General features: G+C 36.3%; 1 protein-coding gene and 1 long non-coding RNA gene across 3 annotated transcripts; both read right to left on the bottom strand.

Moving 5' to 3' along the window:
* Nucleotides 1-568: 568 nt before the first annotated feature.
* On the bottom strand, nucleotides 569-14,789 carry LOC121166841 (prostaglandin-E(2) 9-reductase-like). Of its 2 annotated transcripts, XM_040996141.1 has the most exons (9): nucleotides 14,706-14,789; nucleotides 13,322-13,489; nucleotides 8,896-9,012; nucleotides 7,668-7,745; nucleotides 7,109-7,231; nucleotides 5,476-5,585; nucleotides 5,072-5,237; nucleotides 2,496-2,578; nucleotides 569-611 (listed from the first exon to the last, which is right to left on the bottom strand). In XM_040996141.1, exons 1-9 carry the CDS (start codon nucleotides 14,787-14,789, stop codon nucleotides 569-571), a joined length of 972 nt encoding a protein of 323 aa, XP_040852075.1. The 2 variants fall into 2 exon arrangements, with proteins under 2 accessions (XP_040852075.1, XP_040852076.1); XM_040996142.1 differs by lacking the exon at nucleotides 7,668-7,745.
* A 5,518-nt stretch (nucleotides 14,790-20,307) lies between these two features.
* On the bottom strand, nucleotides 20,308-22,568 carry LOC121166844. The gene is made up of 2 exons (XR_005885495.1): nucleotides 22,483-22,568; nucleotides 20,308-20,576 (listed from the first exon to the last, which is right to left on the bottom strand). It is a non-coding gene; the product is annotated as an uncharacterized LOC121166844 (long non-coding RNA).
* Nucleotides 22,569-23,491: the final 923 nt, after the last annotated feature.

Below are 23,491 nucleotides of genomic sequence, written 5' to 3'. Positions count from 1 at the left end.
CTCAGTTTCCCCAGGATACCAAAAACCCAGGTGTCTGTAGCCCTGACACATAATGATGCTAAAAGGGAACATCTAGACTACTAATCATCCTTGCAGTATTATTTCACCATCTAGGATTTATGCAATGATTTCTTATTCCTGAAAACACTGAAGCAATAGTGACTAAGAAATCTTTGCTAAATGCTCTGCTGTGTTATAACTCCTTCCACTTTATTTCAGCACAATCTGTGGATTATTTGTTATCTCCCCACGCCAGTGCATCCACAAACACACGGGTCTCCAAATTGATAGGAAAATCAGTTTGCAGCATTAACAAAGTAGAATGAAACAAAGCATACAAGTAATAAAGCAAGTGGTAGGCAAAAATCTTTACCATACATTTTATTTTCAATAATGACAAAAAACTATAGACATCATGTTATATCCTGTGGATATTGCTTCAACCGAGGGTGAGCTATTAGCAGCGTAGAGTAGCCAGAACAGTGCGCAGTCACCAGCATTTGAGATGTCTCCTCAGCCATGGGTCCAATTGCAGGAGCTTTTGGTAGAAGTGAAAGTTGTCTCTGAGTTAATATTCATCAGCAAATGGAAAATTTGGGTGTCCAAGAAACCTAAGAAGGGAAGAATGCACAATCCAAACTCAGTGACCACGTTTCCAGAATACTAAAGAAATGATTTCTGTGGAGCTACCATTAAGGTAGATGTAATGTTTGCTTTCTTTTAGTTTTTAAAATCTTTCCTATTCATGATCATAACTTTATGATAAATATAATTATTCATAATTTGCCATTTTATTTGTTACATCTCTTTGATTGTGTTCATTTTATCTATAATAATGAACATTAGTAATTATAATACATCCAGTACTTTCGAATACACAATTTTACAGCCCACTAACCTCTTTCATAACATCACTTTTATTTCCATCATGAATTATAAATTCCACAGATGGAGGGAATGTATAGTCCTGATTACTCTTGTTGTTTGTATATTTTTTTTAGCTTCTGAAAACTTCGAGCTCAAAAGGAGAGTGAGGATTTTCTGTTTGGCTTCCAATACCCTTCCATCATGGACTTACTGACTCCATTCTCTTCTGCTAAAATCTACATTTAACACCTCTTCATCGGTATTGAGAACACTATATTTCTGAAGATCCTAATCATGTGTTTCCATTAACCTTCTAAGGTCAACCTTTCTCAAGGTAAATACAGGGTTTGAGTTCAAGATTATTATTAATAGTGGTGTAGTTTTCTTAAGTGCTTATTTTGTAATGAAAAATAGCAATAGCCAATTGGAAACGTACTTATTCTTCAAATCAAATTTATTACAATGCTAAAAAGGTATTGTGAAATGCAGTAATGGCTCACATAAGGCTTATTTTGCCTATTCCCAAACTTACAATAAAAAATGTATTTTATAAACACCTGAGACCATTGATTATTGCTTTTGGTGTTACCGTTAGCTGTCTTGGCAATGCTGAATTTCTTTTCCTCATGATTTCTTACTAATGTGAGGTACAGAGATTTATTTATTTATTTATTTATATTATTTTTTTAAGATTTATTTTATTTTTATTGGAAAGGCAGATATACAGAGAGGAGAGACAGAGGGGAAGATCCTCCGTCTGATGATTCACTCCCCAAGTGAGCCGCAATGGCTGGTGCTGTGCCAATCCGAAGCCGGGAACCAGGAACTTCTTCAGGGTCTCCCACGTGGGTGCAGGATCCCAAGGCTTTGGGCCATCCTCGACTGCCGTCCCAGGCCACAGGCAGGGAGTTGGATGGGAAGCGGGGCCACCGAGATTAGAACCGGCGCCCATATGGGATCCCGGGCGTGCAAGGTGAGGACCCCAACCATTGCGCCACAGCGCCGGGCCCAAGGTACAGAAATTTATAACCAGATGAATTGAGCTTTATGTAGTAAAAGTCATCCTTCATCTGTATTCTTTCCCCAGGGAAATACTTTTATGATAAGCACTCATTACTTCTGAAATTAGCACTAATTTGTTTCAAAAACATCAATGAAAGTTTCTATTTAATTTGTAAGTTCTTAAATATGCATTTTTTTTTTCCAGAAGAGAATAGTAACCAAGCCTACTGCCATTTTTGGAGGCTACTTACACGCTTTGTGGTATAAGATATATTTTTTTCCGAAGCCGCCTATATTTTGGAGTAGTTTTTATAGAACTTCTATCAAGAAATAAGACAACTCTTGAAGTTTGAATTAAGCTATTAAAGACTTACGGTATAAATAAACATGTCAATGAAAGAACAGGTCTATCGTCTAGAATCAAAGTGTTGCTGGAAATACCTTCATCAGATAAAAATTAAGAAGGTTTGGGAAATGAAGTATTATTTTTACGGATTTATAATTAGGCTATAAGCGTGGTTCCCACAGAGCTTAATTGCCGGAAGTAGGAAAATAAAGGCTAAAACCCAGTCTACATTCCTCCTTAGCAAATAAATGAAGGCAACACATTTACTAAAGCCACTTACAAATCAGCAGAATAATATCGAAGATTTCTGTCTAGGCCGTCTAATGTTTTCATGTCCTCTGAAGACAACTGGAATCCAAATATCTGTTTGCAGGAATACAATATTTAAATTTTTACAGTGAATATTTGCCATTCTTGAAAACCCTGAAATGTTTACAAATATTTTGAGACATCAAGAAATGACTCATCAATAAACACCGCGTATTAGTGAGAATATCAATTGGAACAACCATTTCAGAGACTCCTTGAAAGCTGCCATTTGATCACCAGCCTGACCCTGGGAAGTTACCCAATAGAAATAAAAGCAACATAGTTATCTGCATCTCTGTGTCTTTAATTGTTCACAATATATAACACTTGGAATTAACCCAAATGTCCATCACTTGATGACTGGATAAAGAAAATGTGGTTTATATGGTTGATGGAATGCTTTCAACCACAAAAAGGAGGAAAATCTGTCTTTTTCAATAGAAACAGAGCAAATGGAAATCATTGTGCTTCATGAAATAAGCCAGACCTCAAAAGACACAAACCATAATATTGTTCTGAGGCTCTTAGTGCTCAAAAAAACTGCTTTCATGGTTTTCAAAATTCAAAACTGCTTTGAAGTAACTATGGGTTAAGATGTTTCATGTAGTGAAATATTTTTTGTTTTCTCAATCAAGAGGTATTGAAAGCTATGATGTAAATTAAAGGAACCAGTAGGTGGGGATACAGTTGTGGGAAAAAAAGCTATAGGCATAAGAATGTATTGTTGGTGAAGGAAAGTTGAAAGCATGTTTTGATAGAAAGTTCTAACAGAAACAGGTATTGAAGGAATAAGCATGTTGTACAAGGTTTTGGAAGCTGAATGCTCTGTGAGATTAACTTGGAAGAGAATAGAAGGAAATTATTTTAAAACTAACTCTTCTGTTTTAAAAGATAGCAAGATTACCAAAGTTTGTCCTGCATGCTGACTTGGATGCATGATGGTGTGGTATAATGGGGCGGGTCACTTTCTCCCTCCTCCCAGCTTCTGACTGTGGCACAGTCAGCAATGGGAGGGAGTTTGTTAAACTTCCCCAACTACATGTCCATTCTTACAATCCTCTCTAAATATTCAAACTTAGTAAAACAACAACAACAAAGTTATGGAGGGATTTTTTTGTGTGTGATGTAAAAAGCCAGGGCATTGAATAGACTGTAGCCATTACAGAGATTGGCTTTTCTAGAAGCCCTACAACTCCGCCAAAAAGTCGTCACTGGAAATGAAACTATGTCAAGACTCAAAGGACATCTGTACCAGAACCACAAAGTGTATTGGCCCTTCTTTGAAGAAACTCTTCGTTCTTCCTGGCATTACTATTGAGCATGAGGGAATCCAGGACTAAGATCGGACTAGATTGGCCACATCTTACAGCTTCTTGCTATCACATACAGTGATGCTCTTGATAAATATGCATGCACTAAATAGAGTGAGATGGAAGCCCCTTCTAACAAATATTTGCCAACGGACAACATTTACATTTCTGGACAAACAAGTTAGAAAGGACTCCATTAAGACTGCCCTTGCCTTAATAGTAGCTTATATAACCATCATCATTGCTCAGGGGGATAACGCACTAGAGACATGCAAATACCCCTGCATTGTGAGACCCCAGCAGCTTGTTCTTCCTTTTCATCAGCCCCTCTCCTTTGCTGGGGTTTTGGCTATCATTGAAATAAGATTTGACATCTGCTCTAACTGTGTGTCATTTCTCATGAATTGTCTTTGACACCAGGACAAGAACCTAAATTCATCTTACTGGTTTCTTTGAAACAAGGGGACAGCATGACATCCTTTTCCTTGGTTATAGCCTTGTCAAGGCAGGTTCCAGTCCTCTCCCTAGGGAACCTAAGGAAATTCCCCTTGCCCTATACCAAGGGGACTATTAAGTACACTATGAAATCATAAAAGAAATTTCAGGAATTCTACATCTCCAACACCCTCCAACCAGTAATGGCTCACAGAAGGAAAGGAATGAAAGATGAATGTCCCATACAAATCTCTTAAAATTATCTCAGAAGGATCTCTCTCCATTCAGACCCCAATCCAAAGCCACTTCAATACAGTTGCAGTGGGGAAGGTCACTTTAGCTTCTGTAAATACTGTCAGGTTTTCCTGCTTCAATTCAGTTCTCAAGGCAAACATCACCTCCCATCGCTCCCCTCCCCCATATACTCACCCTTCCCTAGGATGATAACTACTGCAAAGGCCTGAAGAGGTGGTGGTTTCAAACCATCACTTCATGTCTATTCATTTAATGCTTTTTCAGAAGACTGAAAAGATGACTGCTCACAAAATTATGAGGCCACTCTTACCCATATTTATTGTGGACAATCCCACAACCTTATCCTGAGGTTCATACTAAAAAACTGATTTTTAAAATTTTCTGTTCATTATAACTATGCCTTCTTATTATGTCTCAAAAATACACAGAAATTTTGAATGCATGGGTAAAAGTTTGATGCAAAATATCTTGACATGTTGCAAAGCAGAACAAATGGAAGGGATACTATGTAGGTTCCTGGATTCCTCCAGTCCCAAGTGCCCATCACCTGAATATTCTCTTTGATCTCCCTCTCAATGAAGCTCTTGGCAAGGACCACAACCCCACGCTGCAGCTGGTAGCGAAGAACAATCTGGGCTGGACTTCTCTTGTGCTTTTTGGCCAAGGCACAAACCACTGGATCTTCCAAGAGAATTGGAGTATTCTTGTGCACCCTGAAAGAAGTAGAAAAGCTGAGCTCTTGAGGCTAAGCCTTCAGTTTATTAAGAAGCTTCCAAAACATGCTACGTACTCCACTCTAAATCAGTGATTCAAAAAGACAGCTTCACAACATCTGAAATATTTCAAATGTGTACAATCTCCTCCTTCTGAGTCAGTTGTGAGTTAATGTTGTAAACTGATTGAATTTCATCAACACTGTGATTTAGAAAACACGTCCTGTTTTTCTTTTACCATTTTGGATCTCGACTTGATCCCAAAGCAGCATAGGCAACCAGAATAATGTCCTTGGACTTGCAGAAATCCAGCAGTTTGCTCTGGTTGAGATAGGGATGGCATTCAACCTGTGAATAGACAATATTGAACAGTCTCATAGTATTTGTATTATTAGTATTAAAATAAATGGAAACATAAATTATGAATGTAGCAAAATGTAGAAACAGATGAAATTTAGATTGAAAATATTGTATTTAAACATGGATTTGATGGCAAAAGAGCAAGGAATAAAATAGACTCAAGGAGAACAGCAGCTTAATTTTTGCTAAACTTTCTTGAGTGTAGATGTGGTCACAAAAGAATCACCATAATATGCTATGTCTTCCCCATAGTATGTCTTCCCCATATTATTTTCTTAGTCTCCCATTATTTCATCCTGTTCAATATAACAGAAAGAACAGATATAAATAAAAAAGATTTGTATGTCTGAATTTCAAAGGTGTGGAAACAACCAGATGACCACTGAAAGAGGAGTGATTAAAGAAACTGTGGTACTTCTACTTTATAGAACACCCTTTACCCATTAAAAAGAATAAAATTCATCAAATCTCAACAAGATGATCCTAATTAGAAACCGTCATTCTCATTGAAATAAGCCAACCCCCAAAGGACAAATATCCTATGTTCTCTCTTATATAAAGCAGCCTACAAAGCATAGAAATTCAATAGGTGTAAAGGCAAACATGCATCTTGATATATGTGTAACAGAGACTGTCATATCAAGATGTGAAGATACAGTGCAGTATGCATTTCTACTTCCAAAGATGGATTGCCAATGAATCTGTTAAATATATCTTAGAAATAGGATTTGGACTCTGTCATTATCCATACCTACAATGTCAGGATACAGTAAAAAAATAGCAGAATGATGGACTTATGATTGTTTATGGATGACTATATTAGTATAATTATATAGAGCAAATCAGTGAGGGGTGGATTTAGGGTGGAGATAAAGGACTTCCAGGAGTCTATGGAACTCTATCATAAAAGAAAAAAAAAAAAAAAAAAAAACATTTCAGCTGTTTTGTCCTACATTCACTGTTCCATTATATACTGCTGATCAATTGTTTTCATTTTGCAGTGACTTCTGTATCTCCTTCACCAATCAGTGGTTGTGATAATCATCCTATGCATTTTCTTACTGTTATTAATATTTTCTATGACACATTCATGTAGATATAGGGATTTCCCACTCCCCCTTCTCTTCCTCCAATGCTACACATTCTTGATTATTCTGGGATAAATCCAGCTTTCATTGAGATTTGATTATTGACTAAGTATTGATATCTTACATCTCCTTTGCAGATAAACCCATCTTCCCATTGAGGATTGGCAATGGACATGTGCTCTTCTTGATGATCTTTGCCTCCACAAATTTTTACACATATTTCAGTACTAAGGATCCATTACCTTTCCCTAAGACATTACCAAATACGGAGATAATGGAGGGTTTTATTTGCCCTAAACACAGACATAAGATCTCCCTGAAGAATTTTTTTTTTTTCCAGAGTGTATGGCAAAGAGAAGTGGAGGAGAAATGGTATTGGAATAAAAGAACTCAAAGCTGAAGCAGAGGAGGCTGAGTCCTCACCTGGTTGCACACAGGCTTGTACTTGAGGCCTGGCTTGTTCAGAATCATCTCCAACTGCCTGCGGTTGAAGTTGGATACCCCGATGGACTTGGCCAGTCCTGCATCTTTGCACTTTTCCATCATCTGGGCAGAAAGATTGTAAAGTGTATTTCCACAAACAACAAAAATATTATAGGTATTATAACTCATTTAAATTGAAACTGTCAAGAGACTAAATGAAGTTAATGGTCATTGGCTGACAAAAGAAAAGAAAATCATTAAAAATACTGTGAGGGATGTTGATGTTAAGAAAAGAAATTCCTATGTCATCCATAAGAAAACAGAGAAAGCACTGTACATTAATGAAAAGATGATACTGTCTTCTTTGCCCCTAATTCTTCTCTGTTTCTGTCTGTAACCTCCTATTTTTGTCTTCCTCTCCCACTGTTTGAGCATAATTACAATGAAGGATGACATGAATATGTACATTTTAGATTTTATGACTCATTCTTTAAATTGAATTGGGACCTGCTGCCCTCCAATTGCTGCTTCCTCTATACTTACTCCTTCCAGTACTCACTTCCCAAGTGGCACAGATATCCACTGATTCAAATTTTGCTTTCCCATGTTCATCTATTGGGAATAGTTCTTCTCCAGGCTGGAACAGAAGTAATTTTACACTATACCACAGGATTCAGATATGCACCTCATAGGAATACACACATTTGAATTTATTCTGAAACATAAAACTTCAGTAAAATATACGGAGCAACATTTCAGACATGTATTTGCAACATGCCTTGCATATGGAATAGTAAAGAATGTCATTATGCTACAGACTTTCTTCTCACATTTGTTTTCACATATTCAATGCGATTTTTGCAGAATTAAATAGTAACCCATGGATTGATGTTACTTTGTGTGCTTCTGTTCTTACATCTAAAGAAATAAGCTTAACTGTGAATTTCTGTAGAAACATGACATTGTCTTCCATTAATATTGGACTGTACTCTTCATGCAGGCTACAAAATCAGTCTTCCTCATATCTTTGCATGTCTGTGGATCAGACAGAATGCGGATCAAGGTTGTATTATACTAACAGATACAGATCAGCCACGTAATGTTAGTGGCTGAGACTTTGGAACTGTCTGAAGTCATGTAGGTCAGGGATGAAAATGCTCAGATAAATCTATTTAAACCTGTGGCATTGCTGTGGAAACTACTGATACATACATAGTTCTAAAACCTCACAGCTGTGTATTACTCATGATTTGGGCTCCCCATTTAACATTATACAATAAACTGGATGTCAGAAACAAGTTTGAGCAGTTTTTATACCTTAAGCAAACTAAGCTTTTATAAATGTATCAATATCGGGGCCCGGCGCGGTGGCGCAAGTGGTTAAGTCCTCGCCTTGCAACCCCGGGATCCCATATGGGCGCCGGTTCTGGTCCCGGCAGCCCCGCTTCCCTTCCAGCTCCCTGCCTGTGGCCTGGGAAGGCAGTCGAGGACGGCCCAAAGCTTTGGGAACCTGCGCCCGTGCGGGAGACCCGGAAGAGGCTCCTGGCTTCGGATCGGCATAGTATCGGCCCGTTGCGCTCACTTGGGGAGTGAATCATCGGACGGAAGATCTTCCTCTCTCTCTCTCCTCTCTCTGTACATCCGCCTTTCCAATGAAAAAAAAAAAAAATAATAAAAAAAAAAATAAATCTTAAAATAAATGTATCAATATCATTTACTCATTTGAGAAAATGATGTTCATATTGACAGCTAATGAAAAATAAAACTGATGATATTAAACTTCCTACCTTCAAACCTACTGGATAATGAATAAGGTACAGGTCAACATAGTCCAGTTGAAGTCTTTTCAGTGACTGTTCCAAGGCTTTCCGGACCAATTCTGGTTGAAGGAAAGTGCACCAAAGCTGCAGGGGTTATAAACAGAGGATTAGCCTAATTGCTTACTTTACTTCATTTAATATTATTTTTAACACACTAAAATGTTGAATACAGAGAAAAATGATTCCTCTTTTTTGATTTCTTGTGTTCTGATTTATCAACAGAATCTTTAGCATTCGTTTACATATTACTCATCAAAGCTCTGATTATTACACCAGAAATACATATGCCATAGTTGATAATAACAACTGGTGCTTGAATTAGGTTTGACAGATTTTACAAAGCAAGATTTTGAAAAAGAAACAAAAACATGTCACAAGAATGAAAAAATCAGTAAGTCAAATGAAAAAACACAATGAACAATCTTCCCAATAGACTGAGAGAAGTAAAAGAAAGAATATATGTTAGAAAGAGGTATTTTCAAATATCTCAAAGAAGAAAAGAAAAAAATAAATAAAAGTGAAAAATGTCTTGGATTCTAGAACACCATTATATGAGTCTTTGGATTTTCTGAGGAATGGGAAAAAGTGTTTAAAAATAATCTGGTCACTGAATTAATAGGAGAAAACTTGCCATACTTAGCAAAAGTAATGGGCATCCAAATACTTCGAGCTCGTAGGACCCTAAAAAGACATGATTAGATAAGAGCTACACCTCAGCCCAATAGTATTCATATTTTTTTAAAAAGATTTATTTTATTTTTATTGGAAAGGCGGATATACAGAGAGGAGAGACAGAGAGGAAGATCTTCCATCAGATGGTTCACTCCCCAAGTGAGCGCAACAGCCAATGCTATGCCAATCCAAAGCCAGGAGCCTCTTCCGGGTCTCCCACGCGGGCGCAGGTTCCCAAAGCTTTGGGCTGTCCTCTAGTGCTTTCCCAGGCCACAGGCAGGGAGCTGGAAGGGAAGCGGGGCTGCTGGGATTAGAACCAGCGCCCATATGGGATCCTGGGCGTGCAAGGCGAGGACCTTTAACCACTTGCGCCACCATGCCGGGCCCAAGAGAGCATTTCTCAACAGATGCACTAAAGTCCAAAATGGAATGGAGAGACAAAGTACATAGTCTGAACAGACAAAACAAACAATGCCAGCAAGGAGAAAGGACCACAATACCTTACCCAGAGAAACTTCCACTCATTAACCAAGATGAAATAAAGATTTTGCATTTTTTTAATTAAAAGAATTCTTACTCCACGGCCAATTTTACAAATGATCCTTAAGCATGCATTGTAAAAGCAAACAAGAACAAAAAACAATATGAAGGTAGAAAACCTACTAGTTGAGAGAACAAGAAATGCTCAAAATAAACATAATTTTTTAAAGATTTATTAATTTTTATTAGAAATGGAGATATACAGAGAGGAAGAGGGACAGAGAGGAAGATCTTCTCTCTGATGATTCACTCCCCAAGTGAGCACAATGGCTGGTGCTGTGCCTATCCAAAGCCATGAGCCAGGAACCTCCTCCAGGTGTCCTGCATGGGTGCAGGAACCCAAGGCTTTGGGCCGTCCTCGACTGCTTCCCCAGGCTACAATCAGGGAGCTGAATTGGAAGCAGGGCCGCCAGGATTAGAACCAGTGCCCATATGGGATCCTGGGCGTGGAAGGCGCGGACTTTAACCACTACACTATTGCCCTGGGCCCAACAAACATATAATTTTATAGAAAAAAAGTGAGTTGCTAATCTATGATAAACTTGAACACAAAGAGGTTAAATTTTCATGTGAAAAGCTACCAGTAGGCTGAAGGGATAAGAAAACAAGATTCAATCACATTTGGAAAAAGGAAACAAATTCAACAGTAATGGCACAAAGATAAAAAAAGTAAGAGAATGAAAATGTTATTCTGGGCAAAAAGAAATAAAACAGAAGCAGGCATATTTCTATTAACAAAATGAACTGTAAGAGAAACAATGATCAACATGGATTGACCAAGGCATCTGTTCAACAAAAAGATATGACAAAAAGATATATATGCAACTGAGATATATATGCAACTAATGCTAAGGCATTCAGTTTTATAATAAAGTTAGCAAATTTAACGAAAGACACAGCATCAGAAATAATTACACTGGGGGATATTAATAATTAACTTATATCAATGCATATGTCAATCAACAAAAAATAACAAATACAAAACAGAGATAATTTATATTGTAAACTAAATTATCTAATGGAAATCCACAGACCATCCATCCAACCATTGGAGAATACATATTATTTTCCATAGGACACAGATTATTCTCTAGAATAGACCACATAAGTCTATAAAATGTCATAAAGTGTCTCAAAAAATTCAAAAAATGTTTTCAAGTATATGTTATTTAGATTTCTGAATTTTATTTTTTTAATTTAATTTTATTGATGATGTGATGCTAGTATCACAAATTGAGAGTCATGACAATCTTCATAACATAAATAGAAAAGAGTAAAATGATTCAATGAATCAATATTTAAGGGTATATGCAAAATGAAATCATATTCCATAATTTTCACGCTCCATATTAAAGTCCATTAGTAAGATATGTACATGTGATGTTTGTCATTTTGTGATGGTGTATTTCATTTAACATGATGACCTTTAGTGCTACCCATTTCATGACAGAATTTCACTTTTTATTGCTGAATAATAGTCTGTTGTGAATATATTTTGAATTTCTTTATCCAACCATCATTTGATGAGTGTCTAAGCTTGAATTCATCTTAGATATCTGCCATGTCTCTAGACTCCGACCTTCCTTCACTGTTCTTGCAGGCCTTAAGCAGAAAGCTGAATTGGAAGCAGAGCAGCCTGAGCTAGAATCAACACACATGGGATGCTAATGCTTGCAGGTGGAGGATTAGCCTGAAATGCTGTAATACTGGTTCCCATTATGTATCTTTAAAGACCACAGCATCTAAAGAAGACAATCAAGAGCAAAAGAAATTCTAAAATGTATGCCAAGTACGTGCAATTGGAACAACATGCTCATGAAGGAACACTGAGTCATAGAATAAGTCAAAAGGGTCATTTTTAGAAGAGTTTGTTGCAGCAGTAGGTGCCTACATTAAAAAAAATTAAAATATACTAACTTCATAATCAAATAATACTTCCAAAACACTTAGAAAAACAAGAGTAAAATAAAACTGAAATCAGAAGGAAAGAAATGAAGAAAGAGAGGCAATAAACAGAATTAAAAGTAGAAATCAGTAAAAAAAAAATCAGTGAATTATAGAACTGGTTTTTCAGAAAAACTAGAGAGCTAACTCACTGAACACTGTAGCCAAAAGATAGTAGTCTCAGAACCAACGCTGGGGTGCAGTGAATTAAGGCACGACTAAAAAGAACAGGGAGGCCAGCTGAGGAATGAAACAACTGGAGGAAGGTCCCTTTCTCCATCTCATCCTCTCACTATCATTGCATATTTCAAATAAATATTTAAAAAGCTTTAAAAGCTGTCATAGAAACAAAAATGGCCCTGAACAGTCAAAGCAATCATAAACAGTAAAAAACAGAGAGCAGTATCACAGTAACAGCTTTCAAGGTATAATATAGGGCTGTTATAATCAAAACATCATGGTACTTACACACACACACGCACTCCTACATTAAAACATGTAGTCTAGTGGCATAGTACAGGGCCCTCAGAAAGACATGAACACATCTATAATCTTTTGATCTTTAAAAACTTGAGCAATGGCATTCCTTACACAAAACAGTGTTCATTCAGTGAATGACATTAGGATATTTGATTTGCAAATGCATAAGTTTGGACCCAGATGCCTACCTATATATATGACAGAAAAATAATCTCAAAATTGATGAAAAAATTAAGACTTCACATGAACAAAATACTAGGGGAAAGCAGAGGAGACAGCACAAAAAAAATTGATGAAGCAAATGGCTCTTTGGATAACTATCCAAATTCATAGCACAGGGCATAAAAGCAAAACTTATCTGTTTTTAATATATTTTATTCAGCTAAAAAACTTCCACACAACTAAGAAGCAGTTAGCAAAATGAAGAGAAAGCCCACAAATGAAAGAAAATATTTTCACATTTCTATGTGACAATAAATTAATGTTAAAAATACATAAGGTTATTCATAAACAACAGCAAAACAACAAAGCAAACACTCCTTTTGAGAAGTATGCAATCAATACACATATTATGTGAATAGAGCAAACTTAAAACTTCCAGAAAAATAAATGTTAAACTTAATAAAACAGAAAAATGTGTGATTTAAATGTGGAAATAGGAGCAATTTCTCACCAAATAAAAATGAAATTGTATAATTTTCCTTTCTATAAATCATGTTTTGCTAATTATCACATTAATGCATCAAACATGTGATACCTTTGAAGTGTAGAATATGTCTTCTCTCTTCACAGTGCCGTCTGCAATCTTGCTGCGGATGGCCTGACCTATTTCAGGTTCATTTTGATAAACGTGAGCAGCATCAATGTGGCGGAACCCCACATCAATAGCTATTTTGGTGGCCACCCCAGCTTCACTTTTTGGAACCTAGAGAGGTAACCACAAATATTATTTTGAGACCTCTGTGGTTAGAATTAGTTCATCTATCATCAGTGATTTTCACAACAATTAAATATTTCTAACATGTTAGAATAACTTTGCATTTTGGAGAACTGAGTGCATTTCCCCTAACTAACATAAAGAGGTATGCAAGTAAGGAACCTCCTCACAGTGGGCAACCATATTATTTACTGGTGTCAAAGTTCCACAGGAACTGTGCTAGCTTTATTGATTTAACAGGAGGGTACAAAACATAATAGCAAATAGCCGATATTTTAGTTGTTATTTACACAGTGAACTTGCAAAGGAAAGGTAACACAGGAAGGAATTAAATGGAATAAAATATGAAATAAAATATGGAAAAAAAGTTGTTATTGATCCTATTTTATTTAATTGAAAAGAACTCAAAAGAGTTCTTCTGTGAGAAGTAAGTTTGATAACATGTGAAAATGTATTTATACAGGACTGTGGTCATTTACAGTCTCCATTTTAGCCAAAACCAAATCGTTGCCCTCAACAAAAATTAGGCATATCTGCCTTATAAAAATCTTCCCAGGCAGGGTAGCTACTTCAGCCATCTTCCAAATATGGTAGAGAATGAGGGACAATGTAGGCTTCCTTGTGCCTCAGGAGCAAGATTGAAAATAAGCAATTACTTGAATGGAAAGCAGATATTATTTGAATTCATTCTTATTGTGGCATAGCAGTAATATCACCACTTGCAATGCTGATATCTAACACATGTTTCAGTGAGAGTCCCACAGCTCCATTTCTGATCCATTTTCCCTACTAATGTGTTATGGAAATCAACAGAATATGACCCTGATGGGCTCCTTCACCTATGTGTAAGACCCTAACCACATTCCTGGTTCCTGGCTTCAGTCTGGACCAGCCTTGGTTTGTAGTCAATATGGGCAGTCCTGTAATGGATAGAAGATCTCTTGTGCTGTTTCTCTCTGGCACTATTTCTGCAATTGACTTTCACACAAATTAATATACTTTAAAAAACACACTCAAATAATATGTATTTTCAAAAGATGAAATAATTATTAGATATTATTAATCTCTCTGTCATCCGTTAAAGCCACTAAAACTCGTGGAATCACTGAAGAACTAACTTCAAAAATCTAAGGTTACATTCCAGCCACTTTTTTCTTTTGTCTTTTTTCTTTTGCCCCCTCAAGCACTAAGCAGCACAAATTACCTCATCAGGTGCAAAAGTGCCAAATCCCAGCGCAGGAATGAAGTGACCATCATTTAGTGCCACACGCTGATATTTGGGATCCATTGCATTCACTATGCTGGCCATGAGCAGTCTGCTTCTTTCTGCTGCCTTCCCAGGAACCACAGGAATCAACATCTAACTACCTGTTTAAAGGTCTATGACATTGGGAGGAGTGACTTGAAAGCAATATCCCACAGTTCAGCAGGGACTGGGAAACAGTTCACAATTTTATATAAAAGATAATTTTTATTGCCAATGGAAAAGTAACCATTGCATTTATAATGCTCCCTTTAGAGTTCTCATATATTATAAAAAGAGGTAACTCATTTACCAAATGATTATTAACTTTATTAACTTTATCTGACATCCTGATTTTTGCTTATTTTACATTTGTGATAAAATCCCTTCTAATCACACATGATTTAAAATAATTACTTGTCTTATACAACACACAAAGATAGAAAGAATTAAAGAAATGATTTCTGATCAATTTTTTATTGTTCCTCCATGAAATATCTAAGTTAAAACTGAGAAGCATGGGACCAAATGACAGCCAATGAAGAAGTTGTGGCAATTGTCCCCAGGACACAAAAATGCAACAGCTATTCACACAGTTGAGCTTCATAAGAGTCAAGGACCTCATCAGTGCTGTGAAAGAACAGCACAGGAACTCCATAACCCAGCTGGAAGAGAGCACAAGTACACTGTCAATGCTGCTGCCACGAGCAGTGGTAACATCTGTCTCTCTCACCTGCTCCAGTCTGCTAAGGTCATCTTGATGGCTTAGAATCAAAAGGGCCCAGGAAGCCTAACTGCCAAGAAAAAAGCTTCCACAGCCCATTTCAGGCTTTAAGACCAGTGCACAACTGTACCTAACAGGACAGATGTGACCACAGAGCCAAGGTCTATGTATTCCTTTCTACTTCAGTGGACAATGGATTCGGGAGAGCTGTGTTAGACCTCCCCAAAGACTCTTAAAATAAGATGCTCTATTGGTATTAAGGCCATACTCTTCTCCATAAATTTCCCACTGAGAATCACTTGAGAAATTCCTGATTTTGTCACCTGTTTATTCTAATAGCAAGGCTCATGGGTCACGAAACACAGGGACAGATTTCAAAGTGGAGTGAGAGAGTGCAAACTGATGATTCAGTACTAACAATACTATTCACATGTTTGTTAGAGTAGGAACTCAGAACGCACAACTCTCTCTCCACTGACTCTAGACAGAGGAGCTCCACTACGGTCTTATCAGATAGCACTCTGGACTATTGCTCCACCCCAGAAAATTAGCTGAAAATCCCCGGTCCAACTACCATACTTTGTTCTAAGCTAAAACTGCACACAAAGAATTTGTTCCACATAAAGTTTTTTTCCATTGTAACAGAGCCAAAATCATTGCCACATATCAAACCACTCCCTTGGGCATTATCTATTAGTACCAATTTTTCCAGCCAATATTATTTCCAATATCGCTGAGCTGGATATAGGCCTCAATTAGAGAAGTTTCTATTTCCATGCAGCAAATATAGCTAGCACCAATTTCATAACTCTGGAGCCAGGCTCTTTTCATGATGGGGATTTGTGAGCCAGGCATACTTAGAACAACCACAGCTGAGTCGTTTATACACCAGACCTTCCCTGAAGAGACAGACTTGTATAATGTGAATCTCAGTAACAACATTGGGTTGCATGAAGAGCCTAGATCCCTACTGTGCCCATCATCAACTTAGTGAATAAAGGCATAGGAAAACTCAGTAAGCTAATCTGCCCCTGCTGCACCCTCATTCCATATTGACACTGGTTCTAGCTCCTACTGCTCCACTTCCAATCAGGCATCAAGCTAATGAGCTAGAAATATAGCAAAAGATGGCTCCAAGTTCTTGGGCTTCTGTGCTCACGTGGGAGAGCTGGAAGAAGCTCCTGGCTCAATTGAAGACTGGTAGTCAGGAGCACATCCTGGGTCTTCCACATGGGAGAAATACAATACAAATATTATAGAATAATGGAAAGTATTACAAATTTAAAGGAAAATATAGACATAAAAATAGAAGGAATGCATTGAACCACAATTAGGCATGATCAAAAAAACAGCCTCACCGTGGTAGCTTATAGTCAAACTTTCATAAACAAAATAGAGTCCTCTAAAATTTTCAAATGAATTATACCAGGACACCTTTGTTGCTGAATAACAGCCCGAGCTAGTTGGAGCTCTTTCTATAGAACTTCCAAACTGCATCTGCTCACCAATTGCACAGAAGGCCAATCACTGATATCAGGGAGGTGAAAGAAAGTAGGTTTATATTGCAAAGTACACAGAGCAATGAGCTGAGCAGCTGTTGCATAATCCCTGTGTAAAGATTTAGGGGTCAAGGTTCTTATGGGTTGAAATTAAGGAAGAGAGGTGCATGATCAATTGGTGTCCAAATTCACGGTCAGTGGTGCTTATGACCATCCTGAGAGAATTTATGGTGGCCAAGTGGCTCCAGTTGGTATGGGGGTTAAGTGCATGTGGCAGTCATATTCTGCACAGAAACAAATCACCCCAGGCATGCTGGCCACCAAAGGTTCCTGTCTAATGGAGAGCAAAGGACTCCTTGAGTCCAATGGTTGAAAAGTTTGTAAGGCTTGCTGGAGCCTTCAACGAATTTCTTTTGATAAAGGACATGTGAGGACATCTTAGACTAAGGGAGACAGACAATAGGATGGTCCTGCTTTTGCATTTTTGAGATTTGGTTTCATTTTTAGAGGAATTTCCAGCAAATTGAGAGCTGATTTCTCTGTGGGACAGGAGAGACTGAAAACATAATTTATGTTCTAAAAGCAAAAATTACCAACCCAGAATGCTCTACCTAGCCAAGCTCTCATTTATAAATGAATGTGAAATAAAGATGTACAAGATAAGCAGAACTTTCAAGAATGTGCTAATACCTGTCTAGTCTTACAAATTATGATTAATGTGCCACAGAAAGGAGTCGATTAGCATCATGAGAAAAAATATGAAGGTGGAAAACCTTGTGAAAAAACAACTGAAGGAAATTCAATACAAGCTATGAAAATACTTATATTAAAATTTCAAGGGCAATTTGTTATTTATCATTAATAGCTGACTATAAATGAGCTAAATGTCCCAATAAAAAGGCATTGATTGATTCAATTTAAAAATTAAAAATGATTCTGGTATCATGGTATAGCACACTAAGTCTCCACCTGTGGAACCAGCATCCCATATGGGCACCAAATCCAGCTGACTTCCAATGTGGCTTCCTGGTAATAGTCTTTGAAGGCACTGGAGGAGGGGCCAAGCCCTAGGACCTCTGTACCCATGTGGAAGGCCAGGTAGAAGAGCCTGAATCCTAGATCCTGCCTTGGGAACAGCCCAGCTCTGGCCTTTGTAGCTGTTTGAGGTGAGAACCAATGGATACATCTCTCTTTCTCTCTCTCTGTCTCTCTTTCTCTCTCTCTCTCTTATCTCTGTAACTATGTTCTTGAAATAAAACTAAATAAATACTTTAAAAAGTGAAGATAAAAAAGAAAAGATTAATCTCTGGGTTGCCTCAAGAAACATACTTCACAAGCAAAGGTGATGTAATACAAAAATATAACAAAAATAGTAATGGGAATTCTGCATACATCCATTACTTACATTATGCTAATCTCTATTGTTTATAGATGCTAATAATGGACTTAATGTAAATCGTTGTATAGCTTAGATATGTAGTCCATAAGACATATAATTATATATTTGTGTGTGTTTTTAGTTTAAAAAATATTTACTTAATTTAAATACAGGGCTATAAATTGTAGAGAGACTGAAGGTGAGTGACTGAAAATTATGGAGTTGATTTACAGGACTCTCTTATTGACAACATACTTAGTTCCCTTTTTCTCTTTTTTAAGCATGTATGTATGTAAAATGAAGAAATGTCATGCATTTCATGTATATGCTTTAAGAGCATAGAGGTATTTATATTCATCTCTCCTTCCAATTATTCCTCCTTCTGTTTTCATTTTTCTTTTACTTTGGTAATAACATTTTTTTCAATTTACTTTATAATCACAAGCTTAACCCTCCACTAAATAAAGATTTCTAAAAGCAGTGAGTAGGAAACAAGCATTACTCAAGAATATAACCAATAACTAATCAGTAATAAATTCTCAATGTATTCAGTTTACTCATTTACTTTTGATTGCTGTGCTCTGTATATTATTTTCCACCAATTAGGGAGAACATAAGATATTTGTCTTTTGGGGACTGGTTTATTTCACTAAGCATAATGGTTTCCAGTTGCATCCATTTTGTTGCAGAAAACAAAGGATTTCTTTCTCTTTTTTAAGATTGACTAGTGTTTTGCCATGTATTATACAGCACAATTTCTTTTTTTTAACATTTCATTATTATTGCTATCATTTTATGATACAGTTCCATGTTCCCTTATCCCCTAGCACAATTTCTTGATCCATTTATAAGTTGTTGAATATATGAGTGATTTGATATATTAGTTATTTGTGTTGTGCCTCTATAAACACTGCAGTACGGATCATTTCAAATATTCTTTTGATTTCCTTTGGCAAAATCGCAGAAGTGGAATGGTTATGTCATATGTTAGACCCATTTTCAAATTTCTGAGAAATCTCCATATTTTCCATTTTTTCTAGTAAAGTACTAGTTTACTTTAACCAGTAATGTGGAAGGTTTTCTTCTCTTAACATCCTTGTCAACATTTGTTATTTTGTGATTGTTAGATGACAGCCATTCTAATGTGTGAGGTAAGACTTCATTGCGGTTTTAATTTGCATTTCCCTGATGGCTGGGTATCATAATTTTTATCTACTAATATTTATATCAAAGAACTGCTGGCAACACTTTCAGGCATAGATGAATTCAGTTTCTCAATCTCAACCCCGCTCAGTTCTGATTACTAAGGTACTCTCCCTGGCTGAATCCCTTGCAACTTTAAAACTTAATGTGCTGAGCCCAGCGCGATAGCATAATGGTTAAAGTCCTCACCTTGAACGTGCCAGGATCCCATATGAGTGCCAGTTCTGATCCCAGCAGCTCCACTTCCCATGCAGCTCCCTGCTTGTGGCTTGGGGAAGCAGTCGAGGATGGCCAAAGCCTTGGGACCCTGCACCTGCGTGGGAGACCTGGAAAGATGTTCCTGGCTCCTGGCTTTGGATCAGCACAGTGACTCGGCAGAGCCTCATCTTGGGAGTCTCTCTGGAGCTTCCTCTCTGTCTCTGACTTTATATCTAGAATAAATAAATAAAAAATCTTAAAAAAAACTTAATGTGCTGTAAATATAGCAATATCGGTGCCCTAAAAAGCTGCCTTAGGACTGGACTAGGCATCTTGGATATTCCCTTGCGATATTCCCTTGCAATATAAATCCTCAGGATGTTTGGGCTTATACAGAAAAATCTTTTCCAAACTCTGCAGACTGACAGGCATTCCCAGGTGTATCCCAGCAAGTATTTTGGACTCGCTACTACAATTTCCCACAGCGATCTCCAAACTTCAAGGCAAATCAGTTTAAGGGTCTAAAGAGTCAGAATAAAACAATGCAGGCAAACAATAGTATAAGAGTGTAGGTAAAATTTTTAATAAAAGATCATTTAGTTTTCCACAATGACAAAGCTTTACAGTCATGAATTTATGTCCTATGGGTACAAATCTGGCCAAGGGCAAGTTGCTAAGGAAAGCATTAACCAGAAGAGGGTGCCCAGTCACCAACATCTGCCATGTCCCCTACACCATGGTCCACAGGAAGGAACTTGTAGTAGAAATTATAATAAAGGTCTTCAGGTTAATATTCATCAGAAAATGGATAATTTTGGTGTCCAATAAAGCTGAAATGAGAGGAGCATAGTTTAAACTCAATGACTACATTCTAAAAGCAAAAAAAAAAAAAAGTGATTTTTTGGAGCTATCCAAAAAATTTGAAATAAATAAGCTAACTCTCCATCTTAAAATCTCACATTAAAGAGCATTACTTTATGACAAATATATAACCTCACTCAAAATTTGCACATTATAGTCTTTACCTTGAACGTATCATATTGTACATCCAGAATAAAGAATTCAAACATATACTTTTAACATGATTGTATCTTTCAATTACACAAAGCCATATTCAAGATTAGCTTACATATGTTCTCAATGATAAATGAAATGCAGCTGTGTGTTTATGAACAGGAAACATACGCATACTGTTTAACACTGAAAGAAAAGGATTTAGGATGTATATGTCACTGCTAGCAGTTTGACACCAGTTTGATTAATGCTCTTGATTGCTCCTAGCTCATCATTCAATAAAATACTAAATGGATTTATTTGATAAGACAGAGTTCAGTGTCAAGATGTTTCCTGTGTAATGCACATGTTTCTCTATTTTCCTAACTACTGAAAATATACAGTGAAAACACAATAATTAATTATTATATTTAAAAAATGTGTATTTATGCAAAGTGAATGATTGTGGGAATTATTCATGCCTCATCACTACATGTCTACCTGATTTCCCTGACGTACTTTTCATTTGTCTCTGTAACAGTCAAACATGAATAACTATAACACATCTTTCAATTTTGAATATGTAGACTTATAATAATCCTTGCTTGTGAATGTCTTTGCCAGCTCCTGTAAACTTAGTGGACAAAAGGGGAGTAAGGATCTTTTGTTGGCTGCAAATTCTCTTCTACACTGTTTTTTTGTTTTGTTGTTACTGTTTTATGATCTATTTTGAAGACTTCAACATCTCTAATGAGATTACCATATTTCAGAAAACTGTATTTCCAATAACGTTGTAAAGTCAGCCTTTCTCAGGGTGAACAAAAGTTTTGAGTTCTTAACAAACACAAAAAAAGAGGGAGATTTCAGTATGTTGAAAATTAATTTGCAAACTTGTAAGAACAACTTCATATGGTGAGAATATACATTTATGCAAATGGATGAGCTATGCTTATTTTGAATTTTTAATAGTTTTTCATATAATTTGCTGTACTTCAAGTTAATATTATCATACTTCAGGATTATTGGGTGTTGCTCTCAACATTACCCAAAATAATGGATTATTTTGGCCTTTGATCTTGTTATTAGTGTAATGTTTTAATGTTTGGAAATTCACCACCACATACATTTTATTTTATTTTGGTATCACTCATCCATCCTTCCCCCTAAAATGTTTTAATGAGTAATCTTTAAAGATCTCTGAGATCTTTTTTCAAAAGTATTATTGAAATTTTAAAATGTATTTGTAATTTCTTACATGGATAAGTTTAGGGAAGAACATTGTCAAACAAATCTGCTACAAGGAACAGAAGACAATTCACAGGATTTACAATCTAAGCTGATTTTTTTCAAGTACTTTTAAATCCAAGACTATTTTGTACAGATCAGCTACCAAAACTAAATCAGTTGTTCATACAAATGTATATTCAACCTGTACATTAGTTACTGACACTAATTGTTTACTTATAAATCTACAAAAATCTGGAATGTGAATTATCTTAATGGCCTGTAAAATAAACAAGCATGGAGATGACTAAAAAAAAAAATTCCGCCTGGGATCAGACTGTGGAAAATTTTTCAGTCAGGTAAGAATTAGGAAGCTTTGGGAGAAGAGGAAGTAAATTTTAATTTACAACTTTTAGTCAGTCTTCTTTGGTGGTGCCCATAGTGCCTTTTTGCAGACACTATGGAAATATTCCTCCTCAGAACATAAATTCAGGTAACACACTTTGTAAAACTACTTACAAATCGGCAGGATAATATCGAACATTCCTGTTCAATCCATCTAGACTTTTCATGTCTTCTGAAGACAACTCAAATTCAAATACCTGTTAGAGAAGGACAATATTTTATTATTCTTATGTAGAGTATTTGCCAAACTGAAAAATTCTGAGATATTTCAAATATTTTAATACATTAAAAATCACTCATGAATAAAAACTATTCATGGGAATGTAAGTTGCTGCTACAATAATGGAAATTAACATGGAAAGTACTTATAAATATGAAAATAGAACCAAATCACTGCAGACACAACAACCTCATTGGCTTTTATACAATGCAGTGAAATGAGCAAATGAAAGAATATTTGTACTTTATTTTTATAGCAGTTGAATTAACGATAGCTAGGCTAAAATATCAGTCAAGATATTCATCAATCAATGAATGTATGGGCAAAGAAAACACAGCTTACATATATCATGGGATGCTAGTCAGCCTTAAGGAAAGAATCACTATTGCCTTTTCTCACAAAATGAATACCTCTAAGATCATAATGCTTAGGAAAGTAGTCAATCTCCAAAAATCAAATTATTATATATTTTCTCTGTTTTGTGGAAGCTAATATGTAACATAACAAATACACACATACCACACTGAATGCAAATGCAAGAAATCAACATCCTAAGGTTTCATTACTGTATCTACAGTATTTCTTACAGCTATCTTTGTATGTATTTCTGTGGAACAGTAAACAACTTTTCACTTGTTTTACACTTCATGAAGTTGAGCACTAAGTCATAAATTATGAGATTATTTGACTGTATTTTATCATAAAGTTATTACAACAACAAAGGAAGACACGAAGATAAAGGGATGGAGGAATAGAGAGAAAAAGGAAAACATCCTATGCTTTAGAAATGCAAAGATGAAGTACATAACATGTTGCATATACGCAAATCATAAAATAATTAATAAATAAAACAAATATTGTGTGAAGAAATTCAACATTAGCTTTAGAAGCAAGCTTACAAAC

Source organism: Ochotona curzoniae, unplaced genomic scaffold (assembly GCF_017591425.1).
Source record: "Ochotona curzoniae isolate NIBS_2020 unplaced genomic scaffold, NIBS_Ocur_1.0 patch252, whole genome shotgun sequence".
NCBI classification, from domain to species: domain Eukaryota; kingdom Metazoa; phylum Chordata; class Mammalia; order Lagomorpha; family Ochotonidae; genus Ochotona; species Ochotona curzoniae.
This window is presented reverse-complemented; position numbering and strand designations above follow the sequence as displayed.